The 24609-nt window shown below is 37.0% G+C and overlaps 1 protein-coding gene and 1 pseudogene across 1 annotated transcript; both read left to right on the forward strand.

Annotated features, from left to right (window-relative positions):
- Window positions 1-1242: 1242 nt before the first annotated feature.
- On the forward strand, window positions 1243-6690 carry LOC118909749 (olfactory receptor 1009-like; annotated as a pseudogene).
- Window positions 6691-17931: 11241 nt separating this feature from the next.
- On the forward strand, window positions 17932-23699 carry LOC118909708 (olfactory receptor 1009-like). The gene has a single exon (XM_057507067.1). The coding sequence runs from the start codon at window positions 18352-18354 to the stop codon at window positions 19516-19518; it is 1167 nt and encodes a 388-aa protein (XP_057363050.1). The 5' UTR covers window positions 17932-18351; the 3' UTR covers window positions 19519-23699.
- Window positions 23700-24609: the final 910 nt, after the last annotated feature.

The raw sequence follows: 24609 nt of genomic DNA on the forward strand, positions 1-24609 counted from the left end.
TGGGGAAAGAAAGGATTTAAAAAATGGTGTTGGATCCATTGTATGCCCTCATGGAAGAAAAGTGGAATTTCATCCCCATCTCTCAACACACACTAGGATTAATTTCAGGTGATTTGGAGACCAAGCTGTGAAAGGCAAGGAATTAAAACATCTAGAAGATAGTATTGGAGAATATCTTTATGATATGTGGTGGGAAGCTTTTTAAAAATAGGCTTCAAAACTATAAACATGAAAGAAAATATTGATTCCTGAACCACATTAAAATCAAGAACTTGGGTTTATGCTTAAGAGCACAAACAGTGCAAGTGACAGTGAGGGAAAATGTGTTTGTGATGAATATAACTGACATTTGGATATATGAATGACTATTGTAACTTAAAAGAAAGATACTATAATGTGCCTTGGCAGAGCAGTTCAGAAATTTGTGGTACTTCTTATAGGAGAAAACTTAGCAGTTGTTACATGCATTAAAATTTACTGTAAATATTTTCTTGTTTAAGCAGAAGATAAGAAAGAAAGAGTTTACCAAGTTAGGCACAGAAAACAAATAAGCTGATCCTAGTGGAGTTTTTAAAAGAGTTTCAAGTCAGCAAGAATATTTTAATTTAATTTCCTCTTACCCATAAAATTTGTAAGGTATCATATACTTTGGGGACATAAATTATCTTTGAACAAAAATGATGTAACTACATGCAGAAACTTTAACCCAAGTGAAAGGCAATTTGTTTTGGAGAGGACTCATCCTAGTTTCTTGGAGAGAAAACTAAGAATAAAACCAAGTGACTCTTAGAAAGTCTTACCTCCTCTCTGTGCAGAGGCACAGGTTGGGTAGGGAGATAAAAAAGAGTACAATTTATACTCTATTTTAATTTTAATTCTCCAAAGAAGAAAGGAATTCACTGGAATGTAAGTTGAGGTCATTTTAAAATCCATTTCTGACTCTTTTTACTCTACAAGGAGGTAAATGGATTTATGGGAAAATGAAAAGTACATTAAAATCTGTTTATTTGGTACATGGAGAAATACATCCATTGTCAGACAATAACTCGTAGGAATGTTGCAACAGATGTCATATGAAGTAATGTGAAGTCCTGTCAGATGCCCAAAGAGATAATAGTCCAGTGAAATCCCTCCTCAAATCCAATGACTGTGCCCTGAACAGGAAGAGGGTGGGCCACCCACTGTAGGTGTGGCGCCATCTGTATGGAATGCTGCATTAGTTATGAGCATTGCACTCAACGCATGGGGTCTGAAGGTGAGTGAGGGGCTATAAATGAAAGCCCAGTCTGCAGATGTGTGAGACCTTGTACTTGAGCAAATGTGGACCTATACAGGATTTCTCTGGGGCCTCACTGCTTCCTTTGGAATCAACAGCCCTTTGCTGTGTTTGCATTTGGCCATTGGCTGATTCTGTTTCTCACAAAGAACATACAGAGTTGAGTTGAGACACTGAGAGATATCAGGTTCCCTCGTGGGAGAGTGAAAAGATGGAGACTGTATTCAGACAGGGCAGTGTCTTAATCTCAGAAAACTTATGAAATACTAGCCCTGGGGCCTCAGGTATTACCATCCACACTTACAGTCTTGATTGCCTGCTCTGTAAAATGAAAAAACATGTTTCCTACCCAGGCCTGGGTGGAAATCAAATGGGCTGACCCTTGCAAAGCACTTGGGGCAGAATCTATGTCTTAAACACTCTACAAATGCTTCTTCCTTTTTCCATATTCACTGTAGCCTCACATGCATTGTATCATGATGCCAGTCATGCCCATTAGCTCTGCATGGTGGAAATGATTACAGATTTGCCACCATCTTGGTGGTCTTGGGCCAGACATCTTAGAGGCACAGTTCTCTTATTTATAAAGGGCAAGGCTGGGGCCTGAGTTCTCTCAGCTTAGAATCTTGAAAATCTGGAATGCACAGCTTGCCATTTTCTCTCATTTTCTCACTTAGTAGCTCCTAAGCTGCACACACTTCTTGCCTCTTGGTTCTAGCCCAGAATGATTGTAGCTGTTTTCTTCTCTTTTTAAAAATGCTGAAATACTTTAAGAAATTGCTTTAGATGACTTTTTTGTTTTTTGGGGGAAGTTATTTTAGGTTATTTTAAATTACAAAGGTAATGCAAGCATATTTTCTCCTTGTAACAAAATCTTAAAATCACAGGTATATCTGAGCCCCCTTTGATTACCCACTGACACAGCAGTTCGCTGCCCCTGTTTGCAGAGGTACTGATTTCCCCTTTGATGTACATCCTTCCAGACTCTTCTATTTTGTTTACAGCCACACACATGCTTTAATAATTATAATTAAAGCAAATATTGAGATTCAAAAATGTTCCTAATGTCATACTGTTCATATCACTCTGTGACTTGCTTCTCTGTCTATCTTGGAAAAATAACCATGTTTCCTACTACTTAATTTTTAAACTTCTGTACTGTGCCCCATAGAATGACTATACCAGGGCTTATTTTACTCTTCTAGAAAATGTTAAGGAGGGTTCCACTTTTTCATCATTTTGAACGATGGTGAAGTGGACATCACTGTTTTCCCATTCTGTGTTTCCTCAGGGTAGATATTAAGTAATGACATTTCTGAAGATAAAAAAAAAAATTAAGACATAGTGGAAAATTGCCATCCAGAGATACTGCCAATGACTACTGCCACTGTGACTGCATTTTCTCTTATGGCCTTATCAGTGTTATATTTTCACATTTCTTAAGATTTTGTCCCTTTGGTGGGTGAAGATAGTATATTTTTTCCATTTTGTTTCCATGGTTATTTGGGAGAGGAAGCATTTTTTTCATGTTCCTGGGACTCTGAGTGCCTTTTCTTATGGCATATCATTATATATCTCTTGGCCATTATTTGCTATTTTAATTAATGATTTATGACAGTTCTTTGTGTGTTCTGATTTTATTCCTCTGGAATATATGTTTCACTATTTTTCTCAATCTGTGTGTTCTAATTTTACTTAGAGTGTATGTTGGCATCCAATCCCTTAAAATTATGATGAAACCTTTTTCAACATTTTCTTTGGGTGATTTTTATGTTCTGTTTGAGAACACCATCTCTACAACAAATCATAACATTATCCTTCAGTATTTTCTTGTCATATATTTATAGTTAAGATGCTTTTAGTTTAAGTGGTATGGGGTAGAAATTTAATATTATTTATTTTTTCAAATGGTCATCCAATATTATAACACGTTTTATGAGTAAGTCATCTTTACTTTCTTAATTTGAAATAAAACATTTATTCATACTGAATTGACAGATGGCTGAGTCTTCTTATGTTTGTTCTAGTGTTTCTGTCCTTAGAAAATAATTTCTTTGTCTATTCTAGTAATTATGTTATAGTTATGATAGCTTTATTCGTATTTTGATATCTGGAATAACATCCTTGTTTTTATTTTTTGTGTGAAATTGTCTTGGTTAGTTTGAACATTTTCTCTTTCATGTATTTTATAATCAGATTGTTTCATTAGATTATATTTAAATTTTGGTTAGAATTGCATTAAATTTACCAAATAATTAGGTGGATGTCCTAGTCCAATCAGCCTTAGACAACCAGAAAGTCAATCTGTAGTCTGACCCTATCAGCTTTATCGACCTCATTGCCATGAGAGAGACCACACACACCCTAGGAACCAGGGGTGTCTCATTAAATAAAGGAAACATTTAGTTATTATAGTATTATAGTATTTTGAGAAGGGTGGAGTTTAGGTGAAATATAATTCAAGAAAAGCTTGATAAGCTCAAAGCAAAGCAGTGCTATAAAGGGGCCAACATCATAACAGTTCTAAACCACAAAGCAGACGCAGGGCCCTGTTTCCTTGAAAACTGCAAAGTTAGGGTAGATGAAGAATGTCATATTGGGAAATGCTTCAGGCAAAGCTCTGTACTTGTGTTGGGAATGAGATTGCTATATAATTTTACTATTATCTATAATTTTAGAAAGTAAAGATTCTCATTGTGTAATAAGGCAGTTGTCACTCAGAGAAAGGGTTGTTGCAACACTTTAGAACTGCAGCATATCTGTGGGAGAAATGCTGTTTCCTGTTCACAACTGACTTGCCTGTATCTGCAATTCCAACCAGAAGAATAACGGAGCAGGTTCTTCTCCACATCCGAGCTGAACTACACTCTCTCAGGAGGGAATGATTCCTTATAATTGTGTCTTTTGATTGAGTCACTGGTTTAAGCATTTCATTCCTTGCTTCAGAAAATTTCCATAATTTAGATTTTCCTTTGTACAAATCTTAAAGTTTCCTCGTTAGTTTTATTTATGGTTATTTTTATTAATTTTAGTTGATGAATATGAGTTTTTCCATTATAACTTATAAGTGATTATTATTGAATTTTTACACTGACCTATACTAATTTCTTTGTTGAACTTTTTCATCTTTTCTAAAAAATTACCTTATCAGTTGACTCTTTTCCATTTTCTATGTGGATGACTTTTGCCCACAAGCAGTGACAGTATTTTCTTCTCTGTTTTCTTATATCTCATTAAAAAAAAATGTTTTAGTACTTTGGCTTTGCTGTCCAGCATAATGCTGAATAGTTTAAATTATGAGCATCTTTATATAGTTTCTGGTTATAAGCTGCATGTCTCTAGTGTTTTATATACTGCATACATATTTTCTGAATGCTTCAGGAAGTTCTTTTTACTAAGTTAAATAGTTCCTTTCTGTTTCCAGTTTGGAAATTTTTTTTTGAGAGCTCATTTTATCAAATTCTTTTAAAAACTCTATAGTGTTATAGAATTAATAATACTTTTCTTGTTAATCTGTAAATATGGTAATTTTATAGGTTTCCTAATGCTGACCAAATTCTTAAATCCTCATTTTCTCTTTAAAACATTTAAGCCATATTGCTCTTTAGAATTTTACTATATTTGATTTGCTAGCTTTTTATGTAGGCTTTTTTTATGCCAACGTTCTGAAGTTGAACTGTAGTTTCTTTCTTACATATGTTATACTTTTAAGAAATTTAAAGTCGCATGTATTTATCAATTTTCTGTGTTTATCACCACAGAGACCCAGACCAACCAATGACTGGCGAAAACCATATAAAGGATCACAGGGTTTATTTTCATAGGCTTAAAGTACCATCCTGGAATGCAAGTTTCTTTTTCTTGCTCTTTCTACTTTTTTACTTCATTGCTCTGACAGGGAACTTGGTATGATCGTTTCCATCTGGATAGTCTCACCTTCATACACCCATGTACTTTTTCTTAGCCACTTATCTGCTGTGGACACCTGCTCCTCAGTCATGCGCCCCAAGATGCCCACTGATTTCTCACTGAAAGGAGAGCTGTCTCTTTTCCTGGGCTGTGCTGTACAGCACTGGTTCTTAGGGTTCCTTGTGGCCACTGAGTGCCTTCTACTGGTGTTGATAGCTGATAACCACTGAGTGTCACCATGTATTCAGTACCATGTCCAGAGACTATACATACAACTGGTAGCTGAATGCTATATGGCTGGGTTCCTGAACACCATGACTCACACAACAGTTGCTTTTCATTTCCCTTTTATGGCTCCAACATTAACAAGCATTTTTCCCATGCCGTGTCCCCCCTTCTTTCTCTCATATGTGCTGACACCCAGATCAATAAACTTGTAGTTTTCACTGTGGCTGGTGCTATGCTAGTTGTCAGTGGCCAGACCATCAACACTGATTGACCCACTGAAGTCCAGCTTACCTCTCCCATATATCCTTGACTCTTGTAATTATGAGAGAAATAATTGGAGTCCTAGATTTTGTTCATCTCATAATGTCTGGAGACCCCATCAGACAAGCTACACCACAGTTTAGGTCTCACTCAAAGGAGGAAGGTTTTATGAACAATTATGAAAGGCTTACTGGTCAAGAAAGGGGACAGAGAGTTGATAATAAGCCTCTATGCTTCTAAAATACCTCTTGGTGCAGGATCCAAGCTTCAGACTGGATCACATGATATCAGGTCTTCAGATGTTTAAAAATTTCTCCAAATACACTGGGGTTATTTATGCAGGCACTGTACTTTTGCCAAGGCTCTTGAGAGTTTATGGGGAGCTCATCCATGGAGTGGACATTAGACTCAGTTAGATGGAAGTGAGCTGTCATCTGCACTCAGGGTGATGGGTCAGTAACAGCAATCTTCTTGAATCTCACTTAAGCAATTCCAGTGGCATATACATGGGGTTGAAGGCACATCTCATGAGGCTGATGGAGAACAGACTTGTCTGGTGAGGGGCCTTGTGCACTCCTAGAGAGTCTAGAAATCACGTTTTCCAATATGTATTTTACCATTTTTTAAAAATGAAGCCCTCCAAAAGTTTTTTATGGAAATTAAAAAAATTTACTTCACTTATTATATAATTTAATGTATAAATTGAATCAAAAGGCCTTTGAGCTAATAAGAATATAAAATGTATGTGCCTAAATTTTTAAAATCTTTTTTGTTAGGAAAAACCATAAAAACACATTTTGTGGGGGTTTAAAATCATTGTAGAATATTTGGTAAGTAGAACATGAAGAAGATAAAAATCATAAGTAATTCCACGAGGCACATATAAAAATGATGGCTCTTTTGATATATTTATTTCAAGTATTTTCTACTTTTTACATTTGTATACTATATATAGAATTCAGAAACACATAAATGTACATAGTCTATTTTACAAGATAATGAGATCCTAAAAAACACATGCTCATATGATATGATTTTGTTTCTACAGATAATATATGTTACGTATTTTGTTTCTGTTCTTCCAGTGATTTTTAATGTATGCATATATAGTATTTTTACAAGATTTCATATTAAGTATTATTTTAGCCTGTTTAAACTGCATCATAAATCCTTAATATTTTAAAATGAACTACTTTTCATTGAATTGTCCTCTCAACAGGATTTTTAATTGCCAATAATTCATTAAATTAACAAATTTGTATCTGCTGGCTTCTAATAGGTGGGCTCTATTCTAGGTTCTGAGGCTACAGCAGTGAACAAGACGGACAGACTGTCTGCATGGAGGGAGAGAGGGTTGTAAATAAAGTCAAAGCAGCTAGGGGTCAGCACTACCGATAGGAATAGTGCACCAGGCTGGAGTACAGCTCACGGTGGACGCAGCATCACGCAGCTGGTATGTAGTGGGGCTGGGTGTCTAACTCAGATACCAGGACAATGAAACGTATGCTTTCAGCCATTATACTAATGCTATCATCACAGTCAGATCACCTAGGGAAAAGAATAGCTGAGAAGAAAAGAAACCAAACAGGTTCCACTTACCTCTGCGGCAGACATTACTAAAGAGGGAGCCCATTTTCATTCCCCACTTCTTTAATAGGTATCCCATTTTTAGCTGGGCCTATTGAAACCAAGATAAAAGACTGCATTTTCTAATCTTCTTTGTAGGTGGGTATTGACATGTGATCAAGTCCTCACATATGAGTAGAAGATTTGTGAGGTTCTTCTAGAGAGGCTCCTTAGATTTTCAAAGAGTGCCTTTCCTCTCAACTATCTCTTTCCTGTGACCTGGAATGCAGAATTAATGGCTGGCTGATAAGCAGTCATCTTGTACTATGAGGTAATATTTGTGTTCCTGACACAGTATATCAGCCCTATATTGGCTACCTCCAAATTTGCTTTATGGCAGAGAAAATGAATTTCTTTAAGTAATTTTTTCGAGTTACTGTTATTTTGAGTTTTCTATCTTACAAATCCCTGTTTTGGAGGCAGAGGGAGAAGAAAATTCACACCACACTTTGGTTGACTATTGGATTGACTTTTAAACCTCAGTACATCAAAAGAGAATCAAATTAGAAGATAGTTGAGGAAAGTTTCCTATTCATTTTCTCTCTCCTCATTTGACACCCTTCAAGACAAACAAATACTGTGCATTTGGCTTAATGCCTGCTTACTGATCTGTGGCTTCACTCAGTGCTGGGGACCTCCTTCTGACTTCCTCTCCTAATCAAATGTCCACCTCTGTGGTTTTGGAGGGGGAGATTCTCCTGATTTACAACCCCTCCCAGTGTTGGGTGGGCAAGTTATCTACATGAAAAGAGTGGTCTGTTGACAAAGAAAGGAAAAGGGAAATCTCGTGGGACAGGCAAATTCATTAGAAATGGAGCTTTGGAGAAAGAAGGAGAAAGGTTTAATGATGTTTGGAAAGAGAAAGAGACACCATTTTCAGACTTTACTATCCCTTACCAATGTGAGAAACAGTCTGTGGTGGAAAAAAAGCATATTATTTTTAATGTGCTTGGATTCGTGTGTACATATGTGAGGCAGGGGGATTTAAATGGGAAGGGCCCAGTTATATTCAAGTTACCAAAGTGAGTCTATATATTGCAAAATTCAAAATAAGCAATAGCTAATATTGTGGATAATTTAAACAAAGTATTCTTAAAACACTCATCTGTGAAATGGGAATGACATTATGTATGGCGCTATATTATACAATTAAGATATTACAGATAAGTGTTCAAATGACTGTGACTGATATTTCTATTGTTATTATTACTATTATTATTTTGATATCCTTTAGGTTCGTACAAATTTCATATGATCATCTTTGTAGATGTTAGAAAGGCAAAGGACACAATCTGCTCCTGTTTAAATTTTATGAACTGTAGTAGCCTAGAAAGAGAGGAATTCTTCCCTATTACATATCTTGGGGTGATACTACTTCTTGTATCAGGAGAGTGTAGCACAGCATTTGACATAGAATAGTTATTTTTTAGAAGTTTGCTAAAACCATCTGAAGTCATTTGGAAAGGAATGTGATGAAGCATTATTAACATTTAAGACCTATATTAGTCCTTTTTCAATTTCATGTTAATAAAGATTCCCTCAACATGACCTTCCATCCTAAATTGTTAGAAACCTATTTTTAAATATTTAGTATTATTTTAGAACAAGCGGGTCAAAATTTGTTTTATTGGCGGTGCTTTCAGTACCATGACATGCACAATTTCACATTCTTCACAATACATCTTTTCTCGCCTTCATTCTACTCCTTAGTCATTTCTTGTTAACACGGTCTGGGTGAATACAGGGTGTGTTGAAGAAAAGGCAGGCAGCATTTCTAGGACAGTAACAGGGAAATGATTCCTTCTTAAGGTGTTGCTAAACGTTGCCACCAGACGGCAGCATTAGCTTAGCAATCATCATACAATGATCCACCATTTCCTTAATAATTGAAAGCATTGCTAGGATGGTAGGTCTGGAAAAAGCTTTCAAAAGTCTGAAGAACTACTTTTGAAGGGCTGTGAAATCATGGATAAATTTTATGTCCATGAGCCTCCATATGGTACTGGCCCCTACGTGTGGTCTCACTTTTGCATTCCATGATCCAACCTGGTGGTAGCAGACGATCCTCCATCTGACCTATTGTCAGAAGGTCGATAGTAGCCGGACGTATGTCACTCACCTCACTTCATGTCGTCATGTAGACCTATTATCATCTCACATCATCACAAGAACAAGTACTGTACAATAAGAGATATATATATTTCAGTAGTTCGGTAACATCTTTCTATGTTGAATGCAGCTATGCTAGCTGGAGTAAGGATTTCATAATGTAGCTAACTGTCCTATCACTGTGTTGTATACTTGAAATTGTTAGGTAGAAAGATAGATGTGAGCAGCTGGGGAAAGGGAAGACAAGGTTCAAGAAAAAAATCTGCCCACACTGCCCAGGTAGGGGAAGACAGCAAAGGCTTTGCAGGGAATAACTTCTTGCCTATCGGGACCAGGCCCCAACCTGTCCCCATCAGGTCCCAACGTGGGCACAAAAGAATAAAACTAAGAACCACCCAAACCACACCTCAGTATAATCTCATTAAAATGAAATGTGGTTTTGCTTCTCCCCCACCCCGACGGGCTTTTCTGTGTGCGTTACGGAAAAAGACATGCACACCAAGAGGAATGGGTATCTAACTAGAGCTGTCAATCAAATGACCTCACTCTGTCAGTCGAAAGAAGTACCTCCCAGCCAGGACATGATACATACACGCTCCCCTAAAAGTTCAGTGCCTCTGTCCACCTTGACTGTAGGTGGCTCCTGCCTTGGAGTGCATTCAAGTAAAGCTTTCCCTCTGCCTCGCTCTTGTGTCTCTGCCCTTCTATTCTTTGCTGCAGTGGAGACAGGGACGGAGGAAAACAAACTCAAGTCATAGCAAAACCAATATAATATTTTGTATCAACTATACCTCAACAAAAAAAATATTAAGAAGTACAATAAGATATTTTGAGAGACACAGACCACACTCTCATCACTTCTATTATAGGATATTGTTATTATTCTATTTTATTATTAGTTATCTTTGTTGATCTACTGTGACTAATTTATAAATTAGACTTTAACACAGGTATGTATGTATAGGAAAAACCATGGTGTATGTAGGATTCAGTACGATCTGTAGTTTCAGGCATCAACTGAGGGTCTTGGAATGTATCTCTTGCAAATAAGGGAGTGCCGTTGGTCAGCGGTGTCTGGGGAGGTCTCTTCCTGCACACTAGGTGAAACCTCAACCTGGACGGGGGAGGGTTCTTGACTGTGAATGAGAAAGAATTTTCAAGATCAGATGAGTAGGTAAGGAAGGAATTCATTAAAGTTAGAGTAACAGCAAATAGCAGCTGCTTTGCAGGTAGCAGAGAGTCAGGAAGAGCAGAGGGTGGAAAGGAAAGTTTGCTGAACTCTTGCTGGGCATAGGGCAGATCTCTTGCTAACTCTTGAAGCCAGTGTCACCTGGTGTCCAGTGTCCGCTGTGATCTACAGTCTATGAGGACTAAGCCCCTACCTCCCTAGGATTTAGGGGAGCTGCAGAGAACTGGATACAGTGAGGTTATGTTCTGAGAACGTCCCAAGGCAAAGAAAGGACATTTTTGGGCAGGTTACTAAAGAGCACCATCTTACAGCTGCAGTCCTGTCTGGGCCACCCAGGCGATGGGAGCTTGCAAGCCTTAATCAGAGCTCTCAGTAGCCCTTCCCTACTTATCTGGAGTAGAAGAGAGACAGAATGAAGACTTGTGCTTAAGTCTGGAAAATAGAATAAAATGATGAACTAACAAAGACACTTCCCACTGGAAGAGCACAGAGACGAAATGTAGTAAGTTGAACAGTTACAAAGCAAAAAAGTACAGACTTGAAGAAAGAGGAGTTGTGGGCAGCTTCAGAGAGGAGGTGCACTTAAGGGCACAGGGCTCTGTCTTTTAAGGCCTTCAAGAATGGTGCAAAGGGCAGAGGGTGGGGGGAGGCAGTGTAGGCTTGACATGTGATCTCATGATCTCTGTCTCTGGTGAGAGGCATTATGTCACTATCTATAGTCAGTCCTCTAGATAATTCTGTAAGGTAAACTTAACACAAGGAATTTATTGATCTTGTTCTTCTCAAAGATAGTGGTTTCCCTCAAGGCTGGAAATATGTCAGTTAGGACTGCTTGCCCTGCCTTAAGATAGGTTGTTGGCTGATTATTAAAGAATATGTTAGGAGTCTTACTTCCTAACTCCCTCGTTTTTAAAATGAAATCTGAGCCTTAAGATGGAGTCTCTCCTATTCTTACTATACTGTTTATATCTTGGCATATTTATCATAGGCAGGAAAAGTTAATCATGGTTCTTGTCCCATGTCTCTGCTCTACCTGAGAAGGACTGCTGTGCATTTATTTGACAGGAAGACCGGGTCTTTCATCAGATTCTTTAGAGTTCATGGCATAAAAAAATTTAATATCCTTGATCCACTCTAAATTATCTCTTGGATTGTGAAACTAAGGCATAAAGGGGAAAATTGATTTTCCTATGATACATAACAGAATAATGGCATACCTGTCCTAGAAACACATGGCTCAGAGATTTTTCACTCCTTCATCCAACATTCTTATAACTCCTTACATCATTACTAGCTGCAAATACTTTTTTTAGACTTTCCTTTGCTCCTTTTAAAATAAATAAAATTATGTAATTTTTTAAATTACTGTTTCTACCATTAAATATTAACCATAGATTAGAATATTTGACAAGTAGTCATTTTTATTTCTATGGTTTTTCACATTTGTATTTTAATCTAATTATTCAGGAATTTTTTTAAGTACCTGAAGAGTCATCTTCCTCCTCATGAGATGATACTTACATATTAATAATAATGGAAATTATAAAATGTTACTGTTGGTTGAGCTATTGAAACACTCTTTAAGAACAGGTGTTGTAAAATGTTTAAGTAATGTTGTAAGCCCTGTAAAGATAATTTTATTTTAAGACAACTCTGGAAGGTAGGAATTGTCCTCAACCAAGAGATAAAGAAAACCTTGGGCCATAAAAGTAGAATGACTTGCCTAAAGCTACACAGAAGGAAATGGCAGACATGGATGTCAAATTAAATTTTGCTTGGTTCTTAAGCTCTTCTTTCCTTTTATTGAACTGCCTCCTTATATATATATATATATATGTATATATATATATTTCCATGTGTATATGTGTGTGTGTGTGTATATGTATATATATATATTGCATTTAAAATATATATTATTTTATTTATAAATATATATTTATTAGGAAAAATATAGCTTAATGATATCAACTTTATTCAGTCATCTGTCTTAGTGCCAGCATCAACTTGTACTAATATTTGCATCAAATATTTATTACTTATATGTCTGCTCTTTTATGCCCCACTTATCAATTTTGGATTTTTTCTTGATATATTTACTAATAAAATGTTTTGTATAAGTTGAGAATCAAATTTTTTCAACTAAAATGTAAGTTTGAAAGAAGTCCTTGTACAAATCTGATAATGTCTCAATGGAAAATTTTTATATACATTGTCAACTGGGGTACGGTTCAGTTCATGATTTCTGTTTCAATAATATTGAGAAAAACAAACAGTTTTTGTCACTAATGTGTTCTTTTTATAAGGACATAAGAGAATAAACTGCATTACTTTGACAACCATTTTTTTGTCCCTTCACATTCCTCACCTGTTGTTACAGAGCCTTGCAAAGAGTGGGCATGGATCAGGGATGGTATTCCAAACATAAATGGTAAGATGAGGGCATTGGTCCATCAGAAAGAAAGCTGGATGAAATAGGGTTCTAGAGCCTTCTGCTGTACCCAGCATTATTCCTCTGGTGGCTGGATTGCGGGGAAGTCTGAAGTTTGGGTGCAGTGGCTGAGATGGTCAGGATGGTGGGCATGTGAAAGGCTAAGACAGGCAGCTGTTTTCCAAAGATTATGGATATATTTTGATATTTAGCAACTGGTACAGCCACATTAGTGCTACCCAGACACTGTAAATGTCTGTTGAATTCTCTAAGCTCTGGTCTCCAAAATCTTTGATCAAAGTCTTGTAAGTCCCACACAAAACCAACACAAATTCCAAATGTGGGGTCAGTACATGTTTTGAAATTCAGGGAGAGAAATTGTTTGGGACTGCAGATGTCAGAAGGAAGGCTTTTTATGGAAGGTCTTTTTCAGTTAGAAACTGCATGAATTTGAAAGTTTTCAAGATCAATCTGCTACTGTCATGACAAAATGTGTAAAATAATATTTTTTCTTAATCTACCTTTATTTTCAGCTAAAAATGTGCAAATAAGTAAAACTTAGCATAATTTATTTGTACCTTTCCTTCCTTTGTTAATTTTTCCTGGCCCAATAAGTCATTTAGGTAAAGGAAGAAAAATTTTAAAAGCACAGAAAAATACATTGAAGATAAACATAATTATCTTCCTTTTCTTTGACAAATGGGTTTGTCTTGTGAATTTGACATTCCAACTTTAATCAACATTCATTATGTCATTATAGCTAGAAATGAACTATCTGAAAATTAGGGTCTTATGACTTCAGAAAATAATTGTTTTCATTGAGATGTAATTGACATATCACATTATAGTAGTTTTAGGTGTACAACATAATGATTTGATATATGTATGTATTGCAAAATGGTTATCATGATGTTTGGTTAGCATGTATTACCACACATAGTTACAAATATTTTTTCTTTGTGAGGAAAATTTTAAAAATCTACTCTCTTCGCAACTTTCCAAATACACAATAGAGTATTATTAACTATAGTCACCATGCTGTAACTTACATACCCAGGACTTACTTGTTCTTTAACTGGAAGCTTGTACCTTTTAATTCCCTTTACCCTTTCTTCCCACCCCTCACCCTCCACCTCTGGCAACTGCAAGCCTGTGTTCTGTATTTATGAGTTCAGGTTTTTTTTTTTTTAGATTACACATATATGTGTGAAATCATACTGTATTTGTTTTCCTTTGACTTATTTCAGAAAGTAAATTTAAAAAGAGACCTTAGAAATATATATTCTTAAAAACAGATTAACAAAGAAATTAAAAATAATTATGTGATAAGCAATTTAGGAAGAATTAAAACATTAATTAATTTAAAAAATATTAATTGCCATTTTAATTAGTAAGAATACAAAAAATCTAGAAAATACAAATGCTATGCTTCTAGAATAAACATTAACCAGTTTTTCAAAGAAAAGAGGTTTAACCAACTTTCAGGAAGACAGTAAATAGGGCCAAAGTCACTCCACACACCCTGACTAATGGCAAATGCTTATTGTAGACCCATTATTCAAGAAAACACACATAAAAACTCTGAGATATTAAAACTATGAAATACATACACTGTCATACAATAGAAAGGGAATATCATCCAGACAACTCAAAGGAATTATATATATAATTTTCAAATAAAGTGCCAAAGGAAACAGAAAAAAACTAGAAAAATAGTTGGGTTTTCTAGGAAGATCTCAGATATGTTTGTCTAAATGAAGAAGGCCCAGAAATCATGGGACCGAAGAGACAGTGTTTTTAAAAAATGATGTGACAAAGGTATTTAATATGAAGGGCTTTGAGAAAACTTCAGTGCAATGTCAGAATTAAAAGCCAGATGGGAAGTTTTAAATGAAGAATTAACCCTTAAAAAAAAGAGCAAGTGCATGTTTGAGAATACCAATTTGATGGGCTCTAGAAGATGCAGAGAAAAAAGAAAACATTAAAAAGATGAGAAAAAACAGAATGGTATGAAAAACAAAGTGGAGATTCAGCAACAGGTACTTTGTGTAAGTTTGGGATAAATAAGCAATCAAAATGGAGGAATGATTGAGGTTATACTGTTTTCTGAGCTAATGAAGAGTCAAATAATTTATATTTAAAATTTTTACCATTTTAGATAAAAAAATCAGTGAAAAGGAGCTCACAAATCTCAGAGGAGATCCTTCCACTGTGATGTTAATAACATTACTCTTTAAGTACAAAGGCCATCAAAACCTGCTACCAAAAACGAGAAAAAAAAATCAAACTGTTCTCAGTCCTTTTAACATAATTAATAGTAAAAATAAACAAAAGAAAGGGTAAGGGCTAAAGAGTTTTTAGGAGAGAAATCCAGTTGCTTTTCATGTGTAAAATCAACAGAAAGTTTTGAAAATTTAAGGTCTTGTGGACAAAATCGCTTTAAGAAATACAGCAGCCTGCTAAGAAATTAAAAACAAGCAAAACAAGTAAACCTTCTAGAGTAAGAAGGTTGTGTGGCATGCGGAAGGATTTATAGTTCCTCCTTTCTCAGGGTAGCACCAAAATTCCTGTTTCCATATTGACTTTTGTAGGCTGATGTTTTCTGTGTGGAGGTGAAGCGTCACCTTAAAAGCATTTTGTTTCATTGGTTTTTCATCCTTTCTTGGTGATGAGAAATGTATTCCCTTTGCACAGGCTATCAGATCAGAATAATCTCCTGTTAACATTTAACTGACAGTTAATACATCATCAGCAGGCATTCTCTTCCAGGTCTTGCTTGCAAGCAACGGTTAAACTTTCTACATGTTTTGGACAGTCTCAGGAAAATTAATTTCTTTGGTGGCAATGTGTGGTAAATGCTGTGTTGAGAAAAGTCCCTTTTGGTATTCCTTCCACTTGTTCACACAATACTAGTGCAAAAGAGAGCAGGGGCGGGTGTTGCAGTTCCTCCAGTGGCCTGCCCTCTTTGTGCTACTTCAGTTTACAGAGGATTCCACTGAATTTTGTTGCTTAGCCTGGAAGTAGAAAGAATAGAGAGATTATAGATCCTTTAGAAACATGAAATGATCAGAAAATAGATCTCATTGGGCTTACTTAGGATAGGAAGCAAACTTTAATTATGCTTTCCCTTAGCAGTTCATTCCCAAGGTACACTCTGGGGACAGAGCATCTTCAGTAACAATGACTCAGAAAAAATGATGCAACTAGTTCAGGGGACATTTATCTGAGTGCCGATGACTCTGGACATGTTTTACAGCAGGGTGTCCCACATTTTCTTCTTGGAAGAAACTAAAGAATAAAATCAAATGAGTACTGAAAATTCTGTGTGTATGAAGTTAGCCTCCTTAAAGAGGGCTGAGACCTGAGCGTCTTGGGTTATTTTTACCTTCCTTCTTCTTATCTTCTTTAAAGAGGGAGCCCATTAGAACAGAAGTTGAGAACTTCTAAATCATTTTCTGTTCTTTCTACCTGATTGTTAACAAGTTCAAGGGAACATAAATTAAGTGGAATTAAAATAAATTACATATTTGGCTCACAGCCAGGATTAGCATGATTCTCCTCTTTGTGGATGACTGAGCAAGATATCAAGAAGAGATCATTTATGTAGAGATATGTTTAGGTTCTGTAACCAGATCAAACGGTAACCATATAAGTATAAAATGGGAGAGAGATGCTTTAGCCACAGGGTAAGGGGAAAGATGGCAGTGAATTCCACTCACATCCCTGTGTAAACCACCTGGGTGATTTCCTTGCCAAGGGGAGGTTCCCATAGGCTGTGCTGACGTTGTCCTAGTGCTCAGAACTTGAGAGCTGTTTGAGCCCCCAGCACTGTGTGCTTTGACCTGTGTGGAGCACTGTATTCTGTCTAAGCCCCTAATGAAACAGAGAAACTGAGAAATTCACATCTGTACTGAAGGCTTTGGGCAGGTTTAGAAAGCAAGATAGACAAAGAGGAGTTGAAGAGCTATGGGCAAATGTTGAGTGGAAAACTGAGAAACAGAGTGTGACCCAGCCTTGGAGGAGTTATTATACACTCTTGAAGAGGTTTAAGCAAGAGGTGAGTGTGCTGGGTGGACAGTTGCGTGGCCATTCCATCTTCCTCTTTAATTGCTCTTGTTAAAGTTGAATAATGCATTTTAAATTGGGAAACTGAAGGAAAAGTGTCTAGCTTAAGTATGATGTTGGATTCCATATTCCTGCGCTCATAAAACTCTTAAGAGTAAAGCGTAAGTGGTTTTCTGAGCCCTTATACATCGACCCTGACATTTCTGAGAGGTCAAGTGATGAGTTTTAGCCACATTGAATGAATGGAGCATATCAGGTTCAAAGAGATCAGCTGACTTAACCAAGGTCAGCCTTGTAGTAGGTCACAAAAAGATGTATAGAGGATATAGATGGGGATAATTTAGGCTTTTTCCAAATTTCTTAACCTGTACTGCTTTCATTAAGGTAACACTTAAGCTCAACCCCTTGTTACCTATGAGCTTCCCGCTAATGGCCATTGGCTAAAACCCCCGCACCTGAAATAGAAAGCCCAAAGTGGATCAGCCTGTACTCATATTGGAATGAATTTGGGCCTCTTTGAGATAAAAGCAGTGGTGAAGACACAGGAGACATTTCTGCAGTGTGACATAGTCCCTTTTGACACATAACATGTTCAAAACCCACCTCTGCCAGTCTTTAGCAGTATGAATTTGGATTGAGCTTGGAAATGAATTCACGATAGTTAGTTGTAGGCTTATTAAAAAAAAAGAGGTGAGTGTGCTGGGTGGACAGTTGCGTGGCCATTCCATCTTCCTCTTTAATTGCTCTTGTTAAAGTTGAATAATGCATTTTAAATTGGGAAACTGAAGGAAAAGTGTCTAGCTTAAGTATGATGTTGGATTCCATATTCCTGGGCTACCAATCATTGTGTACTTATCTAGGTGCTCATTGAGACTTTGCTAAATGATTGGTGTGCATTATCTCATTTAATCCTCACAACAGTTCACAAGGTAGGTATTCCTATTATTCCTGTTTCATGGATGTAGGAAAGTAACTTTCCCAGGGTCACAGGAGGTAGACTCCAGATCCACGGAGAGCATTTAGCCTTCAGTAATAGTCACAAAGTGCACAGCATACAGCCTAATGACGAGTGGCTGCTCATTCTTCTCCAGCTCGCCTTACTTGCACTCTCTTGCATCATTTTAGCAGGTGTGTGTTTACCTGGTAAACTTAGGTAAAGTTCATTGATGGGAGTTACTAGACATTTATTCTGGTCTCATATCTGCTATCAGTTAGTTATAGGACCTTTCTTTACTAGTCTGTCTTCTCATCTCTGTGTGGATGGGTTTCTATGGAGTTTTAAAGTATTATAGCTTCAGATCTGATTTTTTGCCCTGGACTGTGTGTCACTTGAGTTTCCTCAGCCACAGCATGCAACTAAGTTGTATCATCCCTGATGCCTTCCTAGGTACCAGTATATTTTTCCTGTGTCCATTTTTGAAGCTGTGTTTACTGAATCTGTTGCACCTCCTCTGCTCTTCTTCCAGTGGAAACCAGAACCCGTTCATGGCCCCTGCGAACTACACAAGGGTCACCGAGTTCATTTTCACAGGTTTGAATTACAACTCGCAATTGCAGGTTCCTCTCTTCCTGCTCCTTCTGAGTTTCTATGTCATCAACCTAACTGGAAACTTGGGTATGATTATTCTCATACGGATCGATTCCCATCTTCATGTGCCCATGTACTTTTTCCTCAGCCACTTGTCTTTTGTGGACATCTGCTTCTCCTCAGTTGTGAGCCCCAAGATGCTCTCTGACTTCTTTGAGAAGAGGAGAGCCGTCTCCTTCCTGGGCTGTGCTGTACAGCAGTGGTTCTTCGGGTTCTTTGTGTCAGTGGAGTGCTTTCTCCTGGCATCCATGGCCTATGATCGCTATGTGGCCATCTGCAACCCATTATTGTATTCTGTGGCCATGTCCCAGAGACTCTGTATCCAGCTGGTGGTTGGTCCCTATGTCATCGGGTTCATGAACACCATGACTCATACGACAAATGCATTTCGTCTCCCTTTTTGTGGCCCCAATGTCATCAATCATTTCTTCTGCGATATGTACCCCTTGCTGTCCCTCGTGTGTGCTGACACTAGAGTCAATAAGTTGGTAGTTTTTGTCATGGCTGGAGCTGTGGGAGTGTTCAGCGGTCTGACCATCCTCTTCTCCTACATTTACATCCTCACTGCCATTCTGAGGAGCCACTCAGCCGGGGGAAGGCGCAAGGCCTTCTCCACCTGTTCTTCTCATCTGACGGTCGTCTCCATCCTGTATGGTACTCTTTTCTTTATTTATGTACGGCCTAGTGCAAGCTTCTCCCTGGATCTCAATAAAGTGGTGTCTGTGTTTTACACAGCAGTGATCCCCATGTTGAATCCACTTATCTACAGCTTGAGGAACAAAGAGGTCAAAGATGCCATCCACAGGACTGTCACTAAGAGGAAGTTCTGTAAGGCCTGAATTCTCAGCTAGAAAAGAAATTGAGAGAGAAATCTAAAAGGGCAGGCTAATTTTGTAGATTCCTAAGATTTCAGGCCACTTGCAAGTGGGCGGGTGATAGCCCTTTATCCATTCAGCCATCCAATTACTTATTCATTTAATCAGTGAATGTGGAATCATTAAGCTCTCTGTATGATCTTTTCTCTGTAATATACCAGTTTTTTTTTTTTAGTTCACACTGCAGTCCATTTAATTTTGCTTCTCTCAGACATTCATAGTCCAGTTATTTTCAAGAAGACTTTATTATTTAATTTCAGCTATTCGTTTTATCATTCTGCTAACACATTTTCTTTTTCTGCTGACTGCTTGGCATTGGGATTTTAAAACGCAGTCCTCTGTATTTGGGCTTTTGCATGCCTAAGATGGAGAGAGGAAGTTACCACATGTACAGCTGGATTTTTCCAAGTTAGCATGCCCCAGACTTCCCAAATTGGGTGAGTGATTAATAGAAAAAATCATAATAAAATAAATTGGGGAAGACTGCATTTTATATGCTCGACCTCCCATCCCTTTGGTGATTGATAAAGGGCATTGGTATACACAATGATCATAGAAATCTGACATAAAATAAACCTATTTACATTTGATTAAGTCAGTGTTTCCCATAGTTATTTGGTAGTGGAGTCTTTTGTGAAGAACTCTTAGTAACATGCAGGAGAAATACTGTCCCAGGATGACAGTTTGAAAAACACTGGTGGGAAAGAAAGGACATGGTAACAATAGATATTTCCTTTCACTTGAGATAGAACTAAGCTAGCTTTAAGGAGTGACAGAGAGAAGCTTTTGCTAATATTCTTTAGTTACGTTTTCCAAATTGGTCTTTGTGTCTTAGGGAAAAGAAATGGGAAGGGCCAGAGAATGAATTGTTTTCTTGTGGTCAATTCTCATTTGAAAAGTGACTCAGCTCATGATTGGTAAACATAATCATAATGCCGGTCATACATGTTGGGGAAGCAGTGTATTCTCTAAGCTTAAAGTGGGCATAGAAAACACATGATAGATCTGACCACATATCATGAAACTCCCACAGGTCAAAGAAAGAAAAACTCATTTTAAAGGGAGGACAGTATTTGTAGGAAAGACGTACATAGTGCTTTCCTTTTCTAAATATTTTTGCAGAGTTCACAGGTATAAGAACAGGGTCCTGAAAAGAATATTAAGAAAGGAAACCTCAACTAGAGATTGAAAAGTGCCTCAGAGGATAAGTAAAATGAACGCAAGAAAAAAAAATTTTTTTTGGTAATTATTGCATAAGCATTTTGTTTTTATACATGGAAAAAGAAAATTCAAAATATTTATGAAGAGGCTCCAAAACATTCTTTTAGTTTGCCTCACTAATTTCATTTTAGATAATTTGTCCTAAGGAAATAATACAAAATGTAGGCTTGGGTGGTGATAGCACCTCTTATTCAGGGATGTACTTGTTATGGTGCCATGGGTTTCATTAGCTAGTAGCTAAAAAATGGCATTCTCTTTCCGTTAATGCCAAATGATGATGGGCTAAAATTCCCATCTTTTACTGGTTTCAGGAAATCCATGTTTTTAGTAGCTTCTCTTCCCTATGTAGTTCAGGGCATCCCCAGGCGAGGGAAACCGTTCATGCTTGATAAATGTTTTGCTTTCTTGCCGTCTCAGCTGCCTTGAGCTGCTACTGCTCCACCCATGGCCAAGCCCCACTGCTTCAAGTCTTCTTTTTGGCTTCCTAGCAGTGGCTACTCTTTCAAGACTCCACCATTCCTCCCACACTTACAAACAGACCCGCTTTATTTGAAGTCACCCACAGTGTACTTGAGGCCAGGTTGCAACTTCTAATGAGACTTTATTGAAGGTTGGAGAAATAGAGAGGGTCGTGCAATTCTGAGGCTTATTTGGGATGACAACAGGGCCTCCCCTGAGTCTGCAGGTGCCTTCCTTGCAGACTCCATTAGGGCAGTCACATCAGGACTGTCCATAAACTGTTTGCCTGAGGTTTGCGAACTTAGTCTGGAGCAATATCACATGTAAATCCTTACCCACAGTTGGGTCCTGGTTGAATTCATCCAAACTGAGTTCAGTTCTTTGTATACAGTCTTGTCTTCATCTAAAGGTGTTTCCTGTAGAGTCTCAACCCAGAATTTCTTATGAGAATCTAATTTATCTAATTTAAGGAGCACATACAAAGGATAATCTAATTTAAAGAATCAGTCACAGTTCAGAGGGATACTATAACCTAAATTCACACTTAGAATTTATTCCAAAAGAATCATGTCTTTCAAACATATCCCACAGGAAAGCAATGTACTTTACACAGAGATAACCAGTAGAGACATAGACATGTATAACTGAAAGAAGAGTTGCACAAAATATACTTAGTTTCACAAAATATGCTTAGCCCTACATTTTGATTACTCAGTTTCTGGGATTGGCAAACTATGGCCCGTGAGACAAACCCAGCCTGGCACCTGTTTGTGTACAGCTTACAAGCTAAGAGTGGTTTTTACATTTTTTTAGATGGTTGAAAATATCAAAAGCATAATGAAATCTCACAGCCTATGAAAATTATTTGAAATTCACATTTCAGTGTCTATAAATAAATTTCAGTTGGAATACAACCATCTTAACATCAAAGTTTCTCAATAGCAGCACTATTGATATTTTGGACTGGATAACTGGTGTGGGCATTATCCTTTGCATTGTAAGATATTTCATTACATCTTACCTCTACTCATTAGATGCCTGTAGCATCCCCCAAGTCCAGTCATTGCAGTAAAATGTATCCAGATAGGGGCAAATATATGTAAACCAGAACCACTGGTTTGTGGCTTGTCCACGGCTGCTTTGGGACTACAAGAGCAAAGGTTAGTAGTCTTTACAGAGACAACATGCCAGCACAGCCTAAAATATTTACTGTATGGCCCTTTATAGAAAAAGTTTGATGACTCTTGCTTTACTGTATTCTATTCTCTCCTTTAAACAATGCTGGTCATGCATGACGTACATGATTTCTTTTTCTGCTACTTGGACTCAAACTGCAAAACCTTATTCTAATGTAGCTCTAGAGGGGCAGTATATTGAACATGGGATAAGTGCATATGCTTTAGAAGAAAGTGTGATTTCATATTTTGACTGTGTTACTTAATAACTATTTTGAATCTCGGCAAATTGCTTCACCTCTCTGAGCGTCTGTTACCACATATATAGAGCTGGGATAACAGTTAATTTTTGTTAGGATGACTAGCATGGTACCTTGGTACAAAATGAGCATCTGTTATTTGCTATTATTATTGGTGTTTGTTTTAATCAGTGTCCTCAAGAGAAATAGAACCAATAGGATCTGTGTGTATATATAAAATGAGATTTATTTTAAGGAAATGACTCATGAGATTATAGATGCTGACAATCCAAAATCTGCAGGGTGGGCTGTCAGCCTGGAGACCCAAGGAGAATGTGACAGTTCAAGTCCAAAGATGATCAAGCTGAAGACCCAGGAAAAGCCAGTATTGTAGTTCAAGTCTAAAAGCAGTCTGCTGCAGATTTCCATCTTGCTCAGGGAGGGTCAGTTTTTAATTTTACTCAAGCCTACAACATATTGGACAAGCCCCACCACATTGTGGAGGGCAATCTACTTGACTCAAAGCTCACTGACTTAAGTGTTAATATCACCCAAAACACTCTCACAGAAACATCCAGAATAATGTTTGGCCATATATCTAGGCACTGTGGCCTAGCCAACCTGACACACAAAATTAACCATCAGCACATTTCATAGCATGATTAAATGAAGAGAAATGATAATTGTTCAGCATAATGAAGAAATTGGGAAAGGACTAGGGTATCTAAATGGAACTTGTTAAGACATTTAATTTTTAAAAATATCATAATTGTAAAAATAAGATACAAAATTATAGGGAAGATGTTTTGAATTTGTATAAAAGTTGCAAATAATTTCTTTCCAAATTTCTGAATGGGAAACTTGAATTTGCTTTCTCGAGCAAAAAAGTTTTAACACAGGTTTTTGGTTGAAATCATCATGAAAAATTCCTGATAGGTAATTTTTTTCCTTTTTCTCACTAATTTTTCCCCCTTTATCTATTTCACCCATCCCTACGTCTGCTTCCTCTATGGCAATCACCAGTCTATTCTCTGTGTTTATGAGTCTACTTATGTTTTGTTTATTTGTTCATTGATTTTGTTTTCTAAATTCCACATATAAGTGGAATCATATGGTATTTGTCTTCTGTCTGACTTATTTCACTTAGCATAATACCCTCTAGGTTCATCTGTGTTGTCGCAAATGGCAAGATTTCATTCTTCTTTATGGCTGAGTAATAATCCATTGTGTATGTGTACATTATCTTTTTTAATCCATTAATTCATCTACTGATAGACATGAAAATGGATTCTGCAATTTTCATCCTTGAAAGAAAAAGTTGTAGGGTCCATGTGTCCCAGCTACAGATGGAATGATGAACTATTGAAATAAACATTTCCCTCCATTAAACATTTAAGACTAGTGAATTGTAGCATTATGCCCTTTATAAAGAAATATTTTTCACCTATTACCAGTCTCAACCAAAGTTCTATCAAACCATGAAGATATTATTTCTCCTGTTAAATAAGAAACAATTTAGATCCCATATTTTGGCTATTGTAAATGATGCTGCAATAAACATAAGATTAATAATTTTTAATAATAACTTGAATATACATTTTTACATTTATGTATTTAAAGGACCTGAAATTAGATTTAAAGTAATGACATTAAAGCAGTTCTTCATTTTCCCTTTTTGACAAATGCAATGTTCAGATTTCTTGTTATAATGAAAATGGAATTCAAATATAATCTAGTGTTTACATATTATATATTTCAGAATGAGATGAATCTCTAATTCAGTGTTCATGAGTAATGTTAGATAGTCATGTTGTCTACACAACAGTAAAATGACAATCAGCTGAAAGGCAGAGAAATACCTGATAAATATGAAGAGAGATCGAGAGCCCACGTGGAACTGCATTTGCCAGGAGACTTCACCAAGCCCACCTATTCCCCTACACTTTTGTTTAACTGCGTTT

Source organism: Manis pentadactyla, chromosome 9 (genome assembly GCF_030020395.1).
Source record: "Manis pentadactyla isolate mManPen7 chromosome 9, mManPen7.hap1, whole genome shotgun sequence".
Taxonomy (NCBI): domain Eukaryota; kingdom Metazoa; phylum Chordata; class Mammalia; order Pholidota; family Manidae; genus Manis; species Manis pentadactyla.